The sequence below is a fragment of the Taudactylus pleione genome, unplaced genomic scaffold (genome assembly GCF_031769625.1).
Source record: "Taudactylus pleione unplaced genomic scaffold, aTauple2 ptg000781l, whole genome shotgun sequence".
Lineage (NCBI taxonomy): Eukaryota > Metazoa > Chordata > Amphibia > Anura > Myobatrachidae > Taudactylus > Taudactylus pleione.
The window spans coordinates 4706766-4733169 of NW_028285183.1; the positions used below are offsets into that span (position 1 = coordinate 4706766).

General features: G+C 43.1%; 1 protein-coding gene across 1 annotated transcript in view; it reads left to right on the forward strand.

The window, feature by feature from the left end:
* Positions 1-18771, forward strand: part of MUC13 (mucin 13, cell surface associated) — a 54700-nt gene extending 35929 nt beyond the window's left edge. Inside the window, exons 9-12 of the mRNA XM_088457737.1 lie at positions 13535-13572; positions 14807-14894; positions 15258-15465; positions 17801-18771. Coding sequence (XP_088313863.1) covers positions 13535-13572; positions 14807-14894; positions 15258-15465; positions 17801-17842 — 376 coding nt within the window. The 3' untranslated portion in view covers positions 17843-18771. The remainder of the gene's footprint in view (positions 1-13534; positions 13573-14806; positions 14895-15257; positions 15466-17800) is intronic.
* Positions 18772-26404: the final 7633 nt, after the last annotated feature.

Here is a 26404-nt window from a genome sequence, read left to right on the forward strand (position 1 = left end):
ACAGCACACATCTAATAGTACACACACAGTGATACAACACTACAGCACACATCTAATAGTACACACACAGTGATACAACACTACAGCACACATCTAATAGTACACACACAGTGATAAAACACTACAGCACACATCTAATAGTACACACACAGTGATAAAACACTACAGCACACATCTAATAGTACAAGCACAGTGATACAACACTACAGCACACATCTAATAGTACACACACAGTGATACAACACTACAGCACACATCTAATAGTACACACACAGTGATACACTACCACACATCTAATAGTACACACACAGTGATAAAACACTACAGCACACATCTAATAGTACAAGCACAGTGATACAACACTACAGCACACATCTAATAGTACACACACAGTGATACAACACTACAGCACACATCTAATAGTACACACAGTGATACAACACTACAGCACACATCTAATAGTACACACACAGTGATACAACACTACAGCACACATCTAATAGTACAAGCACAGTGATAAAACACTACAGCACACATCTAATAGTACACACACAGTGATAAAACACTACAGCACACATCTAATAGTACACACACAGTGATACAACACTACAGCACACATCTAATAGTACAAGCACAGTGATACAACACTACAGCACACATCTAATAGTACACACAGTGATACAACACTACAGCACACATCTAATAGTACACACACAGTGATACAACACTACAGCACACATCTAATAGTACAAGCACAGTGATACAACACTACAGCACACATCTAATAGTACACACACACTGATACAACACTACAGCACACATCTAATAGTACACACACAGTGATACAACACTACAGCACACATCTAATAGTACACACACAGTGATAAAACACTACAGCACACATCTAATAGTACACACACAGTGATAAAACACTACAGCACACATCTAATAGTACACACACAGTGATACAACACTACAGCACACATCTAATAGTACACACACAGTGATGCAACACTACAGCACACATCTAATAGTACAAACACAGTGATACAACACTACAGCACACATCTAATAGTACACACACAGTGATACAACACTACAGCATACATCTAATAGTACACACACAGTGATAAAACACTACAGCACACATCTAATAGTACAAGCACAGTGATACAACACTACAGCACACATCTAATAGTACACACACAGTGATACAACACTACAGCACACATCTAATAGTACACACACAGTGATACAACACTACAGCACACATCAAATAGTACACGCACAGTGATACAACACTACAGCACACATCTAATAGTACACACACAGTGATACAACACTACAGCACACATCTAATAGTACACACACAGTGATACAACACTACAGCACACATCAAATAGTACACACACAGTGATACAACACTACAGCACACATCTAATAGTACACACACAGTGATACAACACTACAGCACACATCTAATAGTACAAGCACAGTGATACAACACTACAGCACACATCTAATAGTACAAGCACAGTGATACAACACTACAGCACACATCTAATAGTACACACACAGTGATACAACACTACAGCACACATCTAATAACAAAATATACACAGTGATACAACACTACCACAGCACACATCTAATAGTACACACACAGTGATACAACATTACAGCACACATCTAATAAAATATACACAGTGATACAAGACTACAGCACACATCTAATAACAATATATACACAGTGATACACTACCACACACATCTAATAGTACACACACAGTGATACAACACTACAGCACACATCTAATAGTACACACACTGTGATACAACACTACAGCACACATCTAATAGTACACACACAGTGATACAACACTACAGCACACATCTAATAGTACACACACAGTGATACAACACTACAGCACACATCTAATAGTACACACACAGTGATACAACACTACAGCACACATCTAATAGTACACACACAGTGATACAACACTACAGCACACATCTAATAGTACAAGCACAGTGATACAACACTACAGCACACATCTAATAGTACACACACAGTGATACAACACTACAGCACACATCTAATAGTACACACACAGTGATAAAACACTACAGCACACATCTAATAGTACAAACACAGTGATACAACACTACAGCACACATCTAATAGTACACACACAGTGATACAACACTACAGCACACATCTAATAGTACACACACAGTGATACAACACTACAGCACACATCTAATAGTACACACACAGTGATACAACACTACAGCACACATCTAATAGTACACACACAGTGATACAACACTACAGCACACATCTAATAGTACAAGCACAGTGATACAACACTACAGCACACATCTAATAGTACACACACAGTGATACAACACTACAGCACACATCTAATAGTACACACACAGTGATAAAACACTACAGCACACATCTAATAGTACACACACAGTGATACAACACTACAGCACACATCTAATAGTACAAGCACAGTGATACAACACTACAGCACACATCTAATAGTACACACACAGTGATACAACACTACAGCACACATCTAATAGTACACACACAGTGATACAACACTACAGCACACATCTAATAGTACACACACAGTGATAAAACACTACAGCACACATCTAATAGTACACACACAGTGATACAACACTACAGCACACATCTAATAGTACACACACAGTGATAAAACACTACAGCACACATCTAATAGTACACACACAGTGATACAACACTACAGCACACATCTAATAGTACACACACAGTGATACAACACTACAGCACACATCTAATAGTACAAGCACAGTGATACAACACCACAGCACACATCTAATAGTGCAAGCACAGTGATACAACACTACAGCACACATCTAATAGTACACACACAGTGATACAACACTACAGCACACATCTAATAACAAAATATACACAGTGATACAACACTACAGCACACATCTAATAACAATATATACACAGTGATACAACACTACCACAGCACACATCTAATAGTTCACACACAGTGATACAACACTACAGCACACATCTAATAGTTCACACACAGTGATACAACACTACAGCACACATCTAATAGTACACACACTGTGATACAACATTACAGCACACATCTAATAAAATATACACAGTGATACAACACTACAGCACACGTCTAATAACAATATATACACAGTGATACAACACTACAGCACACATCTAATAGTACACACACAGTGATACAACACTACAGCACACATCTAATAGTACACACACAGTGATACAACACTACCACACACATCTAATAGTACACACACAGTGATAAAACACTACAGCACACATCTAATAGTACAAACACAGTGATACAACACTACAGCACACATCTAATAGTACACACACAGTGATACAACACTACAGCACACATCTAATAGTACACACACAGTGATAAAACACTACAGCACACATCTAATAGTACACACACAGTGATACAACACTACAGCACACATCTAATAGTACACACACAGTGATACAACACTACAGCACACATCTAATAGTACACACACAGTGATACAACACTACAGCACACATCTAATAGTACACACACAGTGATACAACACTACAGCACACATCTAATAGTACACACACAGTGATACAACACTACAGCACACATCTAATAGTACACACACAGTGATACAACACTACAGCACACATCTAATAGTACACACACAGTGATACAACACTACAGCACACATCTAATAGTACACACACAGTGATAAAACACTACAGCACACATCTAATAGTACACACACAGTGATAAAACACTACAGCACACATCTAATAGTACACACACAGTGATACAACACTACAGCACACATCTAATAGTACACACACAGTGATAAAACACTACAGCACACATCTAATAGTACAAGCACAGTGATACAACACTACAGCACACATCTAATAGTACAAACACAGTGATACAACACTACAGCACACATCTAATAGTACACACACAGTGATACAACACTACAGCACACATCTAATAGTACACACACAGTGATAAAACACTACAGCACACATCTAATAGTACACACACAGTGATACAACACTACAGCACACATCTAATAGTACACACACAGTGATACAACACTACAGCACACATCTAATAGTACACACACAGTGATACAACACTACAGCACACATCTAATAGTACACACACAGTGATACAACACTACAGCACACATCTAATAGTACACACACAGTGATACAACACTACAGCACACATCTAATAGTACACACACAGTGATACAACACTACAGCACACATCTAATAGTACACACACAGTGATGAAACACTACAGCACACATCTAATAGTACACACACAGTGATGAAACACTACAGCACACATCTAATAGTACACACACAGTGATACAACACTACAGCACACATCTAATAGTACACACACAGTGATAAAACACTACAGCACACATCTAATAGTACACACACAGTGATACAACACTACAGCACACATCTAATAGTACACACACAGTGATAAAACAATACCTCACATATCTAATAACAATATATACACAGTGATACAACTCTAGGTGGGTGGGCACACGGGCCCCTGGGTCCAGGGGGAGCCAACACTGCACATCCCATAATTGTAATACTTACCACTCCGCCGACTGAGTCCCACGTTGGCGCTGGTATCAACGCTGTCAAAAATCACATGCGCAGTAGGGAGTACACCGGGAAAATGGCTGCTGCGCCATTTCCCTGGTGACCTGCGCATGCGCTGCAGACTCTGGGGACACTCTAGTGCCCAGAGTCTACCGGAGCAGCGCTGCGCTCAGTGCGCAGCCGACCGCCGGAGAGAGAGGAGGAGCCCCGGACAGAGACTGCACACTGGCCCCCTCCTCTCTTGAAACTCACCTGAGTCTACTGTACACATCTAATAACAGTACACCTACAGTAATAAGAGTGCACATACAGTAATAACAGTACACACACAGTAATAACAGTGCACATACAGTAATAACAGTACACACACAGTAATAACAGTTCACATACAGTAATAACAGTGCACACACAGTAATAACAGTACACTCACAGTAATAACAGTGCACATACAGTAATAACATTACACACCTACAGTAATAACAGTACACACACAGTATTAACAGTACACACCTACAGTAATAACAGTACACACACAGTATTAACAGTACACACCTACAGCAATAACAGTGCACATTCAGTAATAACAGTACACACACAGTAATAACAGTACACACCTACAGTAATAACAGTGCACATACAGTAATAACAGTACACACACAGTAATAACAGTAGACACAGTAATAACAGTACACATACAGTAATAACAGTACACACACACAGTAATAACAGTACACACACAGTAATAACAGTACACATACAGTAATAACACTACACGCATACAGTAATAACAGTACACACACAGTAAAACAGTACACACAGTAATAACAGTGCACATACAGTAATAACAGTACACACGCACAGTAATAACAGTACACACACAGTAATAACAGTACACATACAGTAATAACACTACACGCATACAGTAATAACAGTACACATACAGTAATAACAGTACACACATACAGTAATAACAGTACACATACAGTAATAACAGTACACACCTACAGTAATAACAGTGCACATACAGTAATAACAGTACACACATACAGTAATAACAGTGTGCATACAGTAATAACAGTACACCTACAGTAATAACACTACACACATACAGTAATAACAGTACACACCTACAGTAATAACAGTACACACACAGTAATAACAGTACACACACACACACAGTAATAACAGTACACACACACAATAATAACAGTACACACACAGTAATAACAGTACACATACAGTAATAACACTACACGCATACAGTAATAACAGTACACATACAGTAATAACAGTGCACATACAGTAATAACAGTACACACATACAGTAATAACAGTGTGCATACAGTAATAACACTACACACCTACAGTAATAACAGTACACACACAGTAATAACAGTACACACACACACAGTAATAACAGTACACACACACAATAATAACAGTACACACACAGTAATAACAGTACACATACAGTAATAACACTACACGCATACAGTAATAACAGTACACACCTACAGTAATAACCGTGCACATACAGTAATAACAGTGCACATACAGTAATAACACTACACACATACAGTAATAACAGTACACACCGTAATAACAGTACACACCTACAGTAATAACAGTACACACACAGTAATAACAGTACACATACAGTAATAACAGTGCACATACAGTAATAACACTACACACATACAGTAATAACAGTACACACACAGTAATAACAGTACACACCTACAGTAATAACAGTACACACACAGTAATAACAGTACACACCTACAGTAATAACAGTACACATACAGTAATAGTGCACATACAGTAATAACAGTACACACACAGTAATAACAGTGCACACACAGTAATAACAGTACACACACAGTAATAACACTACACGCATACAGTAATAACAGTGCACATACAGTAATAACAGTACAGACCTACAGTAATAACAGTGCACATACAGTAATAACAGTACACACACAGTAATAACAGTACACACAGTAATAACAGTACACACATACAGTAATAACAGTACACACACAGTAATAACAGTACACATACAGTAATAACAGTACAGACCTACAGTAATAACAGTGCACATGCAGTAATAACAGTACACACACAGTAATAACACTACACACATACAGTAATAACAGTACACACACACACAGTAATAACAGTACACACACAGTAATAACAGTACACATACAGTAATAACAGTACACATATAGTAATAACACTACACGGATACATTAATAACAGTACACATACAGTAATAACAGTACACACACAGTAATAACCGTACACACCTACAGTAATAACAGTGCACATACAGTAATAACAGTACACACCTACAGTAATAACAGTGCACATACAGTAATAAGAGTACACCTACAGTAATAACACTACACACATTCGGCAATAACAGTACACACCTACAGTAATAACAGTACACATACAGTAATAACAGTACACACACAGTAATAACAGTACACACCTACAGTAATAACAGTGCACATACAGTAATAACAGTACACACACAGTAATAACAGTACACACCTACAGTAATAACAGTACACACACAGTAATAACAGTACACACAGTAATAACAGTACACACACACACAGTAATAACAGTACACACACAGTAATAACAGTACACACAGTAATAACAGTACACATACAGTAATAACAGTACACACACACAGTAATAACAGTACACACACAGTAATAACACTACACGCATACAGTAATAACACTACACGCATACAGTAATAACAGTACACACACAGTAATAACAGTACACACAGTAATAACAGTGCACATACAGTAATAACAGTACACATACAGTAATAACAGTACACATACAGTAATAACACTACACACATACAGTAATAACAGTACACACACAGTAATAACAGTACACACCTACAGTAATAACAGTACACACACAGTAATAACAGTACACACCTACAGTAATAACAGTACACATACAGTAATAGTGCACATACAGTAATAACAGTACACACACAGTAATAACAGTGCACACACAGTAATAACAGTACACACACAGTAATAACACTACACGCATACAGTAATAACAGTGCACATACAGTAATAACAGTACAGACCTACAGTAATAACAGTGCACATACAGTAATAACAGTACACACACAGTAATAACAGTACACACAGTAATAACAGTACACACATACAGTAATAACAGTACACACACAGTAATAACAGTACACATACAGTAATAACAGTACAGACCTACAGTAATAACAGTGCACATGCAGTAATAACAGTACACACACAGTAATAACACTACACACATACAGTAATAACAGTACACACACACACAGTAATAACAGTACACACACAGTAATAACAGTACACATACAGTAATAACAGTACACATATAGTAATAACACTACACGGATACATTAATAACAGTACACATACAGTAATAACAGTACACACACAGTAATAACCGTACACACCTACAGTAATAACAGTGCACATACAGTAATAACAGTACACACCTACAGTAATAACAGTGCACATACAGTAATAAGAGTACACCTACAGTAATAACACTACACACATTCGGCAATAACAGTACACACCTACAGTAATAACAGTACACATACAGTAATAACAGTACACACACAGTAATAACAGTACACACCTACAGTAATAACAGTGCACATACAGTAATAACAGTACACACACAGTAATAACAGTACACACCTACAGTAATAACAGTACACACACAGTAATAACAGTACACACAGTAATAACAGTACACACACACACAGTAATAACAGTACACACACAGTAATAACAGTACACACAGTAATAACAGTACACATACAGTAATAACAGTACACACACACAGTAATAACAGTACACACACAGTAATAACACTACACGCATACAGTAATAACACTACACGCATACAGTAATAACAGTACACACACAGTAATAACAGTACACACAGTAATAACAGTGCACATACAGTAATAACAGTACACATACAGTAATAACAGTACACACACACAGTAATAACAGTACACATACAGTAATAACAGTACACACCTACAGTAATAACAGTACACATACAGTAATAACAGTACACACCTACAGTAATAACAGTGCACATACAGTAATAACAGTACACACATACAGTAATAACAGTGTGCATACAGTAATAACAGTACACCTACAGTAATAACACTACACACATACAGTAATAACAGTACACACCTACAGTAATAACAGTACACACACAGTAATAACAGTACACACACACACAGTAATAACAGTACACACCATACAGTACACACCATACAGTAATAATAGTACACCTACAGTAATAACACTACACACATACAGTAATAACAGTACACACCTACAGTAATAACAGTACACACACACACAGTAATAACAGTACACACACACAATAATAACAGTACACACACAGTAATAACAGTACACATACAGTAATAACACTACACGCATACAGTAATAACAGTACACACCTACAGTAATAACAGTGCACATACAGTAATAACAGTACACATACAGTAATAACAGTGCACATACAGTAATAACACTACACACATACAGTAATAACAGTACACACACAGTAATAACAGTACACACCTACAGTAATAACAGTACACACACAGTAATAACAGTACACATACAGTAATAACAGTGCACATACAGTAATAACACTACACACATACAGTAATAACAGTACACACACAGTAATAACAGTACACACCTACAGTAATAACAGTACACACACAGTAATAACAGTACACACCTACAGTAATAACAGTACACATACAGTAATAGTGCACATACAGTAATAACAGTACACACACAGTAATAACAGTACACACACAGTAATAACAGTGCACATAAAGTAATAACAGTGCACACACAGTAATAACAGTACACACAGTAATAACACTACACGCATACAGTAATAACAGTGCACATACAGTAATAACAGTACACACATACAGTAATAACAGTACACACACAGTAATAACAGTACACATACAGTAATAGCACTACACGCATACAGTAATAACAGTACACATACAGTAATAACAGTACACACCTACATTAATAACAGTGCACATACAGTAATAACACTACACGCATACAGTAATAACAGTACACATACAGTAATAACAGTACACACCTACAGTAATAACAGTACACATACAGTAATAACAGTACACACCTACAGTAATAACAGTGCACATACAGTAATAACAGTACACACATACAGTAATAACAGTGTGCATACAGTAATAACAGTACACCTACAGTAATAACACTACACACATACAGTAATAGCAGTACACACCTACAGTCATAACAGTACACACACAGTAATAACAGTACACACACACACAGTAATAACAGTACACACCATACAGTACACACCATACAGTAATAATAGTACACCTACAGTAATAACACTACACACATACAGTAATAACAGTACACACCTACAGTAATAACAGTACACACACACACAGTAATAACAGTACACACACACAATAATAACAGTACACACACAGTAATAACAGTACACATACAGTAATAACACTACACGCATACAGTAATAACAGTACACACCTACAGTAATAACAGTGCACATACAGTAATAACAGTGCACATACAGTAATAACACTACACACATACAGTAATAACAGTACACACACAGTAATAACAGTACACACAGTAATAACAGTACACACACAGTAATAACACTACACGCATACAGTAATAACAGTGCACATACAGTAATAACAGTACAGACCTACAGTAATAACAGTGGACATTCAGTAATAACAGTACACACACAGTAATAACAGTACACACAGTAATAACAGTACACACATACAGTAATAACAGTACACACACAGTAATAACAGTACACATACAGTAATAACAGTACAGACCTACAGTAATAACAGTGCACATACAGTAATAACAGTACACACACAGTAATAACACTACACACATACAGTAATAACAGTACACACACAGTAATAACAGTACACATACAGTAATAACAGTACACATATAGTAATAACACTACACGGATACATTAATAACAGTACACATACAGTAATAACAGTACACACACAGTAATAACAGTACACACCTACAGTAATAACAGTGCACATACAGTAATAACAGTACACACCTACAGTAATAAGAGTACACCTACAGTAATAACAGTGCACATACAGTAATAAGAGTACACCTACAGTAATAACACTACACACATACGGCAATAACAGTACACACCTACAGTAATAACAGTACACATACAGTAATAACAGTATACACACAGTAATAACAGTACACACCTACAGTAATAACAGTACACATACAGTAATAACAGTACACACACAGTAATAACAGTACACACCTACAGTAATAACAGTACACACACAGTAATAACAGTACACACAGTAATAACAGTACACACACACACAGTAATAACAGTACACATACAGTAATAACAGTACACATACAGTAATAACAGTCCACAAACAGTAATAACACTACACACATACAATAATAACAGTACACATACAGTAATAACAGTACACATACAGTAATAACAGTGCACATACAGTAATAACAGTACACACACAGTAATAACAGTACACACCTACAGTAATATCAGTACACATACAGTAATAACAATACACACCTACAGTAATAACAGTACACACATACAGTATAAACAGTACACGCACAGTAATGACAGTACACATACAGTAATAACAGCACACACACAGTGATAACAGTACACGCACAGTTATAACAGTACACATACAGTAATAACAGTACACACACACACACACAGTAATAACAGTGTACACACAGTAATTACAGTACACATACAGTAATTTAATACAACACTCCACACACATCGTACAACTATATATACACAGTGATACATCACAATCCCAGCATCTAATCATCACAATACTCCCTGATTACACCTTTCCCCCATTATGTAGCTATAAAAAATATATTACAGGTTGAGTCTCCCATATCCAAATATTCCAAAATACGGAATATTCCGAAAAACGGAATTTTTTTGGCATGACTGAGATAATGAAACCTTTGATTTTTGACGGTTCAATGTACACAAACTTTGTCTAATGCACAAATTATTAAAAATAATGTATAAAATGACCTACAGCCTGTGTGTATAAGGTGTATATGAAACATAAATGAATTTCATTTCTGTACTCAAACTTTGTTTGAGCCACAAAATTATTGAAAATATTGTGTAAAACGACCTGCAGGCTGTATGTATAAGATGTATATAGAACATAAATGCATTCTGTGTTTATATTTGTGTCCCATTCCCAAAATATTTCATTATTAAATGCAAATATTCCAAAATACGGAATACTCCGTTATCCAAAACACCCCTGGTCCCAAGCATTTTGGATATGGGAGACTCAACCTGTATATATATATATATATACACACAGAGGTATATATGTACATTCAAAATTAATCATTTTTATAATTTTCCTGCACTGGTATAAGGCACAATGATCCCTATGGCTACATGCACTTTCTTATATGTATCAATGTGTTTTCATCAACAAGTAGATCTTACTAACTGCTTTGGGGCTCATTTACATTTGGATGTAAGTAAATTTTATGGCATATTTCTCAAATGTAGAAGTACACGCCACTTCACCCCCGCGCTCATAGGTGTTGTTTTCACACTCTCCCTGAAATGCTTTTTCAAAGGTAGGCAACTATGTATAGGGCCAATCAGACGAACAGGTTCAAGAGCCACCACAGAAGACGTTTCAGCGTCTGTAACTACAGATAGATATGGTTAATTCATAATGGAAACAGTTTAATGAATTCACCACTAGAGGGAGACAATCATACTGGAATTGTTATCACAGACACCAAGCCATAACATGCCTAATGAACGGATTATTATGGGAAAACGCGTGGATTTTCAGTCTCTGGTGTGAAAAAGTTTTCACAGTACAATTGGAGAATGGTGTGGGTCGGTTACCATCATTATTATTTTTATTCCCAGTAAGATACTGTATAAATAAATTAAATAAAGTGTGGATTACTACACTTAGGGGTATACTTACTAAAGTGCAGGTTTTTAGAGGTGGAGATGTTGCGCATAGCAACCAGTCAGATTCTACTTATCATTTATAATAGCTAGAATCTGAGTGGTTGCTATGGGCAACATCTCCACTTCTAAAAATTCTCGCTTTAGTACATTTACCCCTTAGTTTTCTACTGAAGTGAAAAACCCAAGTGTATTTTGTGGGACAGAAATATTTAATGAGCCTTACGGGGGGCTGTTGATAAAGGAATTCCCTCTTCTAAGGGGATGCACAAGCATTTCCCTTCCACAATGAACTTGTATCCCTGGCCAGAAATCCCACCTTGTCCCTCTACTTATTACATGACGCGTTTTGCACTTTCCTGCTTCATAATTGTGGAAAGCGCGTTTCTAGTCTCACTCCGAGCAATGTAATAAAAGCGTCAGACACACAAAAATGCCCCAATGCAATAAGGAACCCGGTGTGATAGGCACACTCACACGCTGATCTGCATTTTTTGCGCTTTGTAGATGACCCTGGAAGACCCACGCAGTAGCGTTATCAATACAATTGGGAACACAAACCACATTCTGACTTTTCTACATTTTTTTTTTTTTTTTTATTGATTGCAACCACTGACGATTCTTTCTCTGGATTTCTTGCAGATGTGACTTTGGGTACTCAGGAGAGGAATGTAAAGACAGTAAGTTTCTAGTACTGGCGCATAGATCGGCACCTGCCTCATACCCCCAAACTGGACTCTGCCAGTCGTTGGGGCCACAGTGCTCTAGTCTCAGTTTCACAGATAATCTGACTCATGTAATTTATATCAGAAATGTTCTTCTTTCTCCGTTTTATGATAGTATATATTCCTTTGTCACAAATGTAACAATCAGATAGCAGCCATAAGGATCTGGTGTAGCCAGTCAGATAAGGTTAATACCCCATTGGTTGCTATGGGTTACAACAGCATATTATTAAATAATGCTCAACGTAATCAATGACAAAGTAGCTAGGAAGCCAATTTATCATGGCTGCATGGCTACTTCCAGCGATAATCCTCTGGGGTGGCGAGAAACGGGGAATTATCCTGGTAGTACTTACACCTCCATAATGCCTGTTCTGTTATTAGAGTACAAACATCAAAATGAACTATTATTTTAACACGCATTTGTATCATTCAGCTGCCAGGGCAATTTATATTTAGCTAATTGGCGTTGGGAAAGTGGCTTATTTTAAATATCAGGTTTAGCACTGCGATCAGTGGACTGATAATAAATAGACCCTTTAAACATTTCCATGGAGTGCCAAGGGTTAGGTCATCATGCTGGACTGTTACACTATGTCACCAATTATATTATTACTCTACGTGAGTCCTAATAGAAGCCTTGAGATAGAGGTATAGACAGAATGCGAATCAGTTATAAATAGTACAGATTGATTTTATAATGAGTTTAACTCCTTCTTACTCCCAGACTCACAAATTTCAGGGAGTACTCCCGGATCCCTGTTATCTTTTTTACGCAATTCGCAGCAAATTGTCATCGAGGGGCCGTCCCCGCCACTGCGTGATGAATTGCACTATTGCGCAGCAGGAGGCCGGGCCTTGATAACATAACTTCTTGTAAAAAAAAAAGGGAAATGGGGTCTGGGGTTGTAGACTCCCAGGAGGAGAGGTCCAAGAAGTAAGCAAGTATGGTTTAGATGAGGTTTAGGCGAAATGCGTAGGGTTGTGGCACTGTATATCTACCTCCAAATATTTCCTATCACCAGGGAAAATGGTAGCACCATATGCGGATGTCTGAGTGTAGCATTTGTAAATCGCTAGGCCGCGAAAGAGAGAGACATATAGACACACACATAAAATGAAATAAAGAATAAATATTCTATGGCGCTCGGTAAACAAGTCTTCTGTCTTCTTATGTTCTTCTCCCCAGATTTCCTGCTTATCCTGGTCATAGTTGGAGCCGTGCTCGGCGTCGCCGTTGTCAGTTTACTTGGCGCAGTTATTGGAATTACCGTCAGGTAAAGGCACTTATCACACTTGAACAGTAGTCGGCTTGGCTGGCAAATACCCTCTAAGACCCCTGTGCTCCGTCCCTGGTAATGTGCTGCACTAGGCTTGCGTCCCCAGGGCTGTTATGATGGCCGCTGCCTGTACAGTGAGGGAGGTTTTATTTTTAGAAATCTGCATTCTGGAATCATTATGTGGCAGTTCCCTCTTTAGGAATATGACGATCTGCCACAAGATGGCGCTGACACACAGGGGGATTCAACCTAACAGCAAAACTATGTCAGGGCATGTTGGGATGTGTAGTTCCACAGCAACTAAAGGGCCGCATTGTGAGTTTTAGTGTGATCTGAATGTCCTTCTCCTGTGTACCACAGGTCCAAGAAAGGAAAGAAGAACAACGAGCACACACAGTTAATTAATAAGATTGACGATATGTATGCAGAATCAAGTGCCGTGCCTCAGAGCCTGTTCCCCAAAGTGCGAGCAAAGCCTGACCTGGGTCATGTGAACACTGCGTCCAATGTCTACGAGGAGAACGATTCGTACAGCCGCTCCATGCCAAAACGGGATTATGAGGATGAGGTGCGTCTGGGCACGTTACATTGTGTTGCAGTCTATAAGGTGTAAATAATCGCGTCTTTGGCTGGAAGTCCTACCAAGAGGCTGGTTCTGAGGAGCAAAGCAAAACAGAGCAAGTAACTTTGCACCATGTTGTGCTGCGAGGGGTGAAGGGGGCAGATTTAAAATGTGCAGAGAGATTGAGGACCCCACTTAACAATAAGACCTAAACCCCTTAGCACTTACTAAAGGGATTGTGCCCTCCTATTAGTATTTAACAAACAGCGGTAAGCTTAGCCTAGCGCCGTTTGTCACTGTACTGCTTGCCCATCTGATGGCGAGAGCAATACGGTTCCCGTTGCCAGCAATAGGGACCAAACAACAGCCTTTCCATTTTGAGTGAAGCCTTCCAGGTATTGCCGAATAACCGCCAAGTGTTATATACGTGTGCAGACTGGCCGTCGCGAATTACACAAAAGGCCGACTTTGACAGCGTTAGGCTGCCTGCAACAGAGCGAAGGCTGCTGCCGAGGAGAAGGACCACGCCGGTGCGGTAAATAATGTTCAATACCAATGGAATACGCATTAGTAATATCACTGCGATACTCACCGAAATATACAGACAGTAATAAGGATCATTATCAAATGGGTCCCTTAGATTTGGGAGGGGTGTGCCCAAGCTCATCTAAATTGGTGTCAAAATAAAGCGGTCTAGTATTTGTGGGCTACATGCAAAAGCAGCCAGTATTTACCGTGCATGCAAAACTAATGTATGTATTTTCCCCGTCGTGGTTTGTTCCAGATACAAAGTTCAGGGCCGCAACTAGGGGGGGCTAGAGGTGCACGTGCACCGGGAGGGAATTGCGGGGGGGTGAAAATGCAGACTCTGCCATCTGAAAATGGCCGGCGCCGAAGAGGAGACTAATGCTAGAGGTCCTTACTGGTCCTCTAGCGTCTGTCTCTTCCTTGGCGGCGGCCATTTTTGGATGGCCGTTTTCAGCAGATTCCATGCGGACTAGCCGTCCGCATGGACTCTGCTGAAAACGGGCATCAAAAAATGGCCGCCGCCAAGGAAGAGACAGATGCTAGAGGTCCTACTAGACCTCTAGTGTCTGTTAGCAGAGCGCAATGCACACAGCGTTCCCGGAAGTGCCGGGAACGCTGGCGCTGCAGGGAGAGGATGCTGAGAGCTGCATCTTCTGCCTTCAAACCCCCCTGGCAACGAGCATAAACCCCCCTGGAAACGAGCATGGAACCCCATGGCAACGAGCATGGAACCAGGGACGTCTGAGTAATGCACTGCCTTATGGAGGAGCAAGGACAAAATCCAGGTACGGGAAGGGAGGGGGGCGCAAAATTGCTGCCTTGCACCGGGTGACAGATATCCTAGTTTCGGCCCTGCAAAGTTAATCGCTTTGTATGATTTTCTGTCAACACAAAATCCGCCCCCTAGAGGGCACTTGCGCTGTCCACACAAAATTAGCTTTTCAACCAGCCAACTAGTTGACTGGTTGGAACGGGAATCTGATACTGTATGGAAACAAACGGCAATTAGCCATTTGCTGCGAAATGCTGGAAAACAGACAAAAATGGCTGTTGAGACTAAATGGTTAAATCAAAGGGATTTAACCAACTCTTCTGAATGACGTATTCGCCCATTTTACGGCGTCTTCGGAGCAAACGTTTGATTGTCGTTTGCTTCCATAAATTCCATTGGTTTACGTACAAGTCCGATGTCGCGCGGGGACTGCACATGTGCATAAGGGGTCCTGCGTCGTCGCTCACAATGCCCCCTAAGCTGCAGCATGATTGACATGCTGCTGCCGTTTGGGGATTGGGAGGGGGCGGCGTCGGAGGCCTTTTTGCAAAACATAGGCGTGTCGTCTCCATTTGTAAGTGTGTCGAGACCTGGGTCTGCGTCTTCCGATGCAGATTTCCTGGCCCCCGGCTTAGCACTTCCGGCGGTCATTCCGAGTAAGCTTACGCTTGCTCAGATGGCCGATGGCTGCAACAATCACGACCGATGGTCGCAATTCTGATCCGACGCTGCATCTTCAGATGCAGCATTCGGATCTGTGATGCCGGCAGGAGGGGTCTTTATTTCTCCATGTGCCTCCTGCGGCAATAGCATATATTCGCATCGCTGCTGAGTCGAAAGACTCTGTATCAGACCCTCCATCCGCGAAGTAGCAGCACTCGCTGTAACCTGACTGGCGGTTATATGAGCCTCCTCACGATCATGTTATAGGGCAGTCGCTGCTCTGATGGGCACTCACCGTGTTATATCGCTATGATAGTTGTGTACATGGCGTTGTGTTTCCAGAGAACAATGCTGATCTTTGCTCTGTTTCCATTACAGAACCCATGGTATGAAATGTCACAGAAAGACAGACAGTACTAGAGGAACAACGGTCGGCTTTAGGACATTAATGGAGGGACCCCAGTCCCCACCCAAGGGGAGAATTGTACCTCAGATGGACAATGTATCAAGTTTTCTCAAGAGCCAAAAGAAAAATAGCCCCCAACGTTTCAACTGGTACAAATTATGGGATCGGCCTGTATTAGGGCGCGGGTTAGGTCTAGGGTTATATGATGGATGGCCAATAAGTGATTCTTTTTTTGTTCTATTTTTTATTGCTGCGGTATTGGTCAGGTCCCTAATGATAAGTCGGCCTTATAAGTAATGTAGTTTCAGATCGAGGACACAGACTAATGTCAACTATCCTTTGGATTATAATAAGAGTAAGGATATATTTTTGTTATATTGTCTTTTGTTTGGCTGGATTGTATTTTTTTTTTTAAGTTTTTGAACTTGATATTTACCTCGGAGATAAGAGAGTTTTATCTTCCTGGGACACCAGGGGGCTGAGTGAGAAGCTGGTCACAGACTCTACTGCTAGGATGAGTACAGGTCGGCCCCTGATCAGATAGGTTTGGGGCAATTGTCTTTTTTTTACCCCTTGTTAATTCAACACAGGGCACATGAGTGGCACCTCCTGACAGCCCCGATGCCTTATTCATTTTTGCCTTTTTAAATGCTAAATACTAAGATTGTCCTGTTATTTTCTGTATATACACTGAACTTATTGGCAGGTACAATAAGTCCCTTTTAGGGAATGAGAGGAGGGGGGGTTGAAGCAGTTTCAGGCACTTAGCGAGTCTGAAATCCCAAAGTTGGCGTCTGCGACTTCACACGCCAGCGCTGAGGACCTCCCGCAGGACAGGTCACGGAGACCATGTTGGACTTGATGTACAGAACCTGCTTCACATGAGTTTTTTCCCTGTAATTTATTTTAAAACTTTAATCTTAATAAAGTAACTTAACCCTGTGAGGAGCTGTGAATTACGTAGCGGTGGCAGAAATCACAGGGCCTGACAACCTGACAACCTTCCATTATGTTTCTTAATATCTCGTCCTCACTTTGCACTTTGTTATATTCGCTGCTCTGTCCAACGCCGACCTCTCAGTTCTGCGCTGATTTCAAGAAGCATAAAACACAAGTTACATCTAAATATGCAGAAGAAGAATAGAGACGTTAGTTGATGTCACAGACCTACGTGCAGATATTTCTGTATCAGATGATTCTCTGAGGATGGGGGAAGCATTTGTGTTCATACACACTTCATTTCCTGCCTGTAAGCCAGACACAGCTGGAAGCCAAAGTTACCTGATAACAGAGGACAATAGCTTGCGCCAAATAAGAGCATAAACCAATGATCCATGGAGACTCCATCCGTTTTACAGACTCTGGCCCTCATTCAGAGCCGGACGCTCTGAGCAGAGCGCACGCTCTGAATGAGGGCCGTCCTCCATAACTATGGAGCGTCCTCCTGGTCACCACCCACAGCCTATACGAGCGTGCAGATTGATGGCCGCGATGGTCTTGACCATCGCGACCATCGCCACTGCGTACAGAAGCCTGCGGTTGAGTTTCTCAAGGCCCTGGAGTGATTTTGGCTTCTGACGGTAGGCGTTCCCTTGGGAACGCCCCCGTCTGGGAGGCACGCCCCCGGCACGCCCACCAAAGGGGGCGTGCTGTCAATCAACATCGACAGCACGCCCCCTTTGATCAGACATAACGAGCGAAGGAAAATCCTTCGCTCGTCGTGTCTGGCGCATGCGCACGACGGAGCTCCCTCCGTCGTGCGCATGCGCAGTGCACACCATCGACCCACTTGCGAGCGGACAGCCGCTCGCGAGTGGGTCTGAATCAGGGCCTCTACAAAGTTGTGTTCATGTCAGATATTATTAGGAAAGTGATTGAACCCATTTACTGAATGTTTATCTCATTACAACAATTCATTAATCCATTTTCAGCTGCGTAATGACTGACCCTGAGTGTATGCAGACTGCCAGCTGTCTGGACTGTTCAGTTCCCATTGTCAGGCTCTATTTTTCCTACATTAAATGATTGCACATTGCAGTCTGTATATTACAGAACGCGCTCAGACAGCTTAATTCCATGTTTATATGTGAAAATTCCATTCAAGTCACATTCGACAATTGAATTCTGAAGTTGGGGGCCCTGGTGAAAGCTAGCAAGGGACCGGCACAAAATTACCCCTAGTGGTGTCACACGAGCGCTTACTGCTCCCAACGTATAACTGCCCCAGGGTACCTGCAAGAGGCACAGATGGGAAATTACCCCCTAGTGGTGTCACACAAGTGCTTACTGCTCCCAACGTATAACTGCCCCAGGGTACCTGCAAGAGGGACAGATGGGAAATTACCCCCTAGTGGTGTCACACGAGTGCTTACTGCTCCCAACGTATAACTGCCCCAGGGTACCTGCAAGGGACCGGCATAAAATTACCCCTAGTGGTGTCACACAAGTGCTTACTGCTCCCAACGTATAACTGCCCCAGGGTACCTGCAAGAGGCACAGATGGGAAATTACCCCTGCCGACACAGATGGGAAATTACCCCCTAGTGGTGTCACACAAGTGCTTACTGCTCCCAATGTATAACTGCCCCAGGGTACCTGCAAGAGGGACAGATGGGAAATTACCCCCTAGTGGTGTCACACGAGTGCTTACTGCTCCCAACGTATAACTGCCCCAGGGTACCTGCAAGAGGCACAGATGGGAAATTACCCCCTAGTGGTGTCACACAAGTGCTTACTGCTCCCAACGTATAACTGCCCCAGGGTACCTGCAAGAGGGACAGATGGGAAATTACCCCCTAGTGGTGTCACACGAGTGCTTACTGCTCCCAACGTATAACTGCCCCAGGGTACCTGCAAGGGACCGGCATAAAATTACCCCTAGTGGTGTCACACAAGTGCTTACTGCTCCCAACGTATAACTGCCCCAGGGTACCTGCAAGAGGCACAGATGGGAAATTACCCCCTAGTGGTGTCACACAAGTGCTTACTGCTCCCAACGTATAACTGCCCCAGGGTACCTGCAAGAGGCACAGATGGGAAATTACCCCTAGTGGTGTCACACAAGTGCTTACTGCTCCCAACGTATAACTGCCTCAGGGTACCTGCAAGAGGGACAGATGGGAAATTACCCCCTAGTGGTGTCACACAAGTGCTTACTGCTCCCAGCGTATAACTGCCTCAGGGTACCTGCAAGAGGGACAGATGGGAAATTACCCCCTAGTGGTGTCACACAAGTGCTTACTGCTCCCAGCGTATAACTGCCTCAGGGTACCTGCAAGAGGCACAGATGGGAAATTACCCCCTAGTGGTGTCACACAAGTGCTTACTGCTCCCAACGTATAACTGCCCCAGGGTTCCTGCAAGAGGCACAGATGGGAAATTACCCCCTAGTGGTGTCACACAAGTGCTTACTGCTCCCAACGTATAACTGCCCCAGGGTACAAGCAAGAGGGACAGATGGGAAATTACCCCTAGTGGTGTCACATGAGCACTTACTGCCACCAGAGCATAACTGCCCCAGGGTACCTGCAAGAGGAACAGATGGGGAAATTATACCTAATGGTGTCACATGAGCGCTTACTGCCACCAGAGTATAACTGCCCCAGGGTACCTGCAAGAGGAACAGATGGGAAATTACCCCTAATGGTGTCACACGAGCGCTTACTGCTCCTAGCATATAACTGCCCCAGGGTACCTGCAATAGGGACAGGCAATAAATTACCCCTTGTGGTGTCACACGAGCGCTTACTGCTCCCAATGTATAACTGCCCCAGGGTACCTGCAATAGGGACAGGCAGTAAATTACCCCTAGTGGTGTCACACGAGCGCTTACTGCCGCCAGAGTATAACTGCCCCAGGGTACCTGCAATAGGGACAAGCAGTAAATTACCCCTAGTGGTGTCACATGAGTGCTTACTGCTCCCTGTGTTTAATTGCCGCAGGGTACCTGCAAGAGGGACAGATGGGAAATTACCCCTAGTGGTGTCACACGAGCGCTTACTGCTCCTAGCGTATAACTGCCCCAGGGTCCCTGCAATAGGGACAGATGGGGAAATTACCCCTAATGATGTCACATGAGAGCTTACTGCCACCAGAGTATAACTGCCCCAGGGTACCTGCAATAGGGACAGATGGGGAAATTACCCCTAGTGGTGTCACACGAGCGCTTACTGCCACCAGAGTATAACTGCCCCAGGGTACCTGAATACGGACAGGCAGTAAATTACCCCTAGTGGTGTCGCACGAGCACTCACTGCTTCCAGCAGGGAACCTGCAATAGGGACAGATGGGAAATTACCCCTAGTGGTGTCACACGAGCGCTTACTGCCACCAGAGTATAACTGCCCCAGGGTACCTGAACACGGATAGGCAGTAAATTACCCCTAGTGGTGTCACACGAGCGCTTACTGCTCCCTGTGTATAATTGCCCCAGGGTACCTGCAAGAGGGACAGATGGGAAATTACCCCTAGTGGTGTCACACGAGTGCTTACTGTCACCAGATTATAACTGCCCCAGGGTCCCTGCAATAGGGACAGATGGGAAATTACCCCTAGTGGCATCACATGAGAGCTTACTGCCACAAGAGTATAACTGCCCCAGGGTACCTGCAATAGGGACAGATGGGGATATTACCCCTAGTGGTGTCACACGAGCGCTTACTGCCATCAGAGTATAACTGCACCAGGGTACCTGAATAGGGACAGGCAGTAAATTGCCCCTAGTGGTGTCACATGAGTGCTTACTGCTCCCAGTGTATAACTGCCCCAGGGTACCTGCAAGAGGGACAGATGGGAAATTACCCCTAGTGGTGTCACACGAGCGCTTACTACTCCCATTGTATAACTGCCTCAGGGTACCTGCAATAGGGACAATCCGGAAATTACCCCCTAGCCTTGTCATACAAGCACTTACTGCTTGTATAATTGGACTAGGGTATCTGCAAGAGGGTCAGGAGGGAAATTGCCCCCTAGAGGCATCATAACTGCCCCAGGACTCTTGCAACGTACAGACAATATAGATGCAACTTTCTTAACCAAGTTCTGTTGTTCTAAAAAAAATGCTGCAGTGGCATAAACAGAGAATAGTCTCTAGATTTCCCAGAATCCCGACACTGAAAGCCCGGCATGGGACTAAAGATAGGCGTCTATATACCGACACCTATCATTAGCCCCACCTTGAAATCCTGACGCCCAATATACCAAACGTAGGTTAGCCGGGTGTTGCGACGTGTTAGCTTGGCTTAGGTTTAGGTACTCCCGGGGGGACTTAGGGCTAGGCACACCCCCGGGAGGGTTAGGTTTAGGCTAGGGGAAGGGGAGGGTAGAGTTAGGCACCACCGGGGGGAGGTTAGCGTTATGCACCACCCCCCGAGTCTTAGGGTTAGGTACCCCCAAGGGAGGGTTTGGGTTGGGGGGGGGAGGGTTAAAGATACTTACTAGCCAGCGTCGGGATTTTGATCTGTAAGGCTTCTCTCGTCTGGATTTTAACCGGCGACTTGCAACCCGCAAGGAGTGCCAGTTTACAGGGGCGTAGCTACCCACCTGCTGCCGGGGAATCGTCCCTTCCCACAGGCGGCCAGTACAAAATATTTTATTTATTGCGATGCAGAGCGCGCCGTCCTGCAAATGCTGAGAGGTAGAGAAGCCCTGGCCCGGAGCAAAGAGGATTAGCAAGAAAATAATAAGGTAATTGATTGGGCTACAGCCGAAGCCGCTATAATACATCCTCCCCCCTGTTTGTACAATTACAGTTACAAACTGATTGTTTGGTACTTAATCTCTCTTCACTTTAGCTCTCTCCAAGGCTTAGTACATAGACCCCTGAATACAATACGATGATCAGGCCCTGGTGGAGCTACCCTAAGGCCAAGCCTGAGAAAGTAGGTGATATCCTGGATGGAGGCCTGAGCCAGACTGATGTGTGATCACATGACTTGCGTCACCCATCTCTGCCCACCATGGCTATATAATGTCATTTGCATTGTTACAGCATTCCTACCCCACAGTGGTAACACTCCTAGCCTGTCCCATTGCAGGAAAGCCAGGCCAACAGGGGCTAATACTATGAGGAGGTGGAGAAAGGTAACACTATGGCCCAGCAACAGGGCCATCTCTTCCACTGGGCTTGTTGAGCAGTTGCTTTTAAGGGGCCCGCCAACCCACCCCCCTGCAGCCGCGGCCAGTTGGTAAAATTGTGATATTTTTATAAGCTGGCCACCGGTGCACTGTATTCTGATCTAACCTCCCCCTCCCCATCCCCTCAGATGACGAGTACTCACCTCAGTCCCAGTTTCACTTCTTCCGCCGGCTTCAGACCAGTCAGACAGAGTCTCTCTGCATGTGTGGGAGGACTGATGGGCGTGCAGGAGGGTTTCATTTTACTGACCACTTACATTTTTTTCCCACGAATGGATGGGTAGGGGCCCCAGTGCGTTGCTTTGCCCAGGGCCCACACTGCTGTTAAGACAGCCCTGCCCAGCAGGGGTATAAAAATGGGACATTAGGGGTTCACATCGAGTAGCAGTATAGGCAGACCAACAAGGAGTTAACATTATGGGGCAGGAAGGGATAACACTGTAAGAGGACAGATGGGCCAGCAGGGGGTTAACACAATGGAGCAGAATGGGTAGGCCAGGCGTTTTACACAGTGGGGTAGGCTGGTAAGAGGAACAAGTGACTGTGGATCAGGAGATGTTAACACTGAGGCACTCCTACCTCAACTTGGAGCGGCCTCTTGGACGCTCGCATAGCTGTGGGTTACCACCCACAGCTATAGCGAACGTCCATGATGATGGTCGCGATGGTCAAGACCATCGCAACCATCGGGCTTGCGACGAGACCCTGCGGTAGGGTCTCGCTGCTGCAAGCCCTGGAGTGATTTTGGCTCTATCAGAGCCAAAATCACTCCCACTGACATCACTAGTGATGTCAGTGGGGCCGGACCCAGACGGTAGGCGTTCCCATGGGAACGCCTCCGTCTGGCAGCCACGCCCCCGGCACGCCCACCAAAGGGGACGTGCTGTCACTCACCATCGACAGCACGCCCCCTTTGGTGCGAGACCCCGAGCGACGGCTACCCCGTCGCTCGCCGGGTCTCACATATGCGCACGACGGAGCTCCCTCCGTTGTGCGCATGCACATTTGGGTGCCATCGACCCGCTTGCGAGCGTCCTGTGCTCGCGAGCGGGTCTGAATGAGACCCTGTGTTCCAAAGAAAGGGTTAACATTGTGGGATCTGATGGATGGGCAACTCAGCGGGTGGTTATGACTATGGGCCTGATTCAGAGCCGGACGCTCTGACCAGAGCGCTCGCTCTGAATCAGGGCCCTCCTCCATGAAAATGGACCCACAGCTATAGCGAGCGTCCATGATGATGGTCGTGATGGTCAAAGACCATCGCGACCATCGGGCTTGCGACGAGACCCTGCGGTTGGGTCTCGCTGCCGCAAGCCCAGGAGTGATTTTGGCTCTATCAGAGCCAAAGTCACTCCCACTGACATCACTAGTGATGTCAGTGGGGCCTGACCCAGACGGTAGGCGTTCCCATGGGAACGCCTCCGTCTGGCAGCCACGCCCCCGGCACGCCCACCAAAGGGGGCGTGCTGTCAGCCACCATCGACAGCACGCCCCCTTTGGTGCGAGACCCCGAGCGACGTATTTCTCATCGCTCGACGGGTCTCGTGCATGCGCACGACGGAGCTCCCTCCGTCGTGCGCATGCGCAGTCTAACAACATCGACCCGCTAGCAAGCGAACTTTGCTCGCGAGCAGGTCTGAGTGACCCCCTATGGGTCAGGAAGAGCTAACACAGTGGGCCAAGATGGTTTAGCGCTATGATCTGGGACAAGAAGGGGTTAACTACAACACTGTGGTGCAGTAAGGGTAGACAAGCTGGGGTTATGATGTCTGTGCTAGGAATAAAGATCTACCTGGTCCCAGGTGAATAGGTTTGGCCAAAATCACTGCTTAGCCAACATGTTTCGAGAATGGAAGTCTCTTCTTCGAGATTAGGCCTTGAAGAAGAGACTTCCAGTCTCGAAACATGTCGGCTAAGCAGTGATTTTGGGCAAACCCATACACCTGGGACCAGGTAGATCTTTATTCCTACCTCAGACATTATCTTCCTATCCGGACTAGAGGAAGTGTTGGCACTGTGGGAAGTGTGCTTTTTGCTTTGTCCCAGGAACATTTAAGATTTGTACCTTATAGATTTTGCCTATTTACATATTTTATTCTTTTTGCACAGTGTTTTAATGCAATATAATTGTCACAATAAATGGTACGCCTTTATTGTACCACGGCTCATTAAGTTTTTTTTAAAAGACAAGACATCTTATCAGCAACAGAAAGAAACCTTTATGGGAGTCGAATCTACCATCACACTGGGAGTACTGGTACGCTATCGGTGATTGTATTATTAAGGATGTAAAAGATACCTGTATATGTCTACGGGGATGTAGTCGGCATCCCGGCGTGCGGGATGCTGACAGTCTAAATACCGGTGCCGGAATCCCGACAGGTCGGGATCCCAGCACCAATATCCCAACCGTCAGCAGCCCGAAAGTATCGGGGCATTAG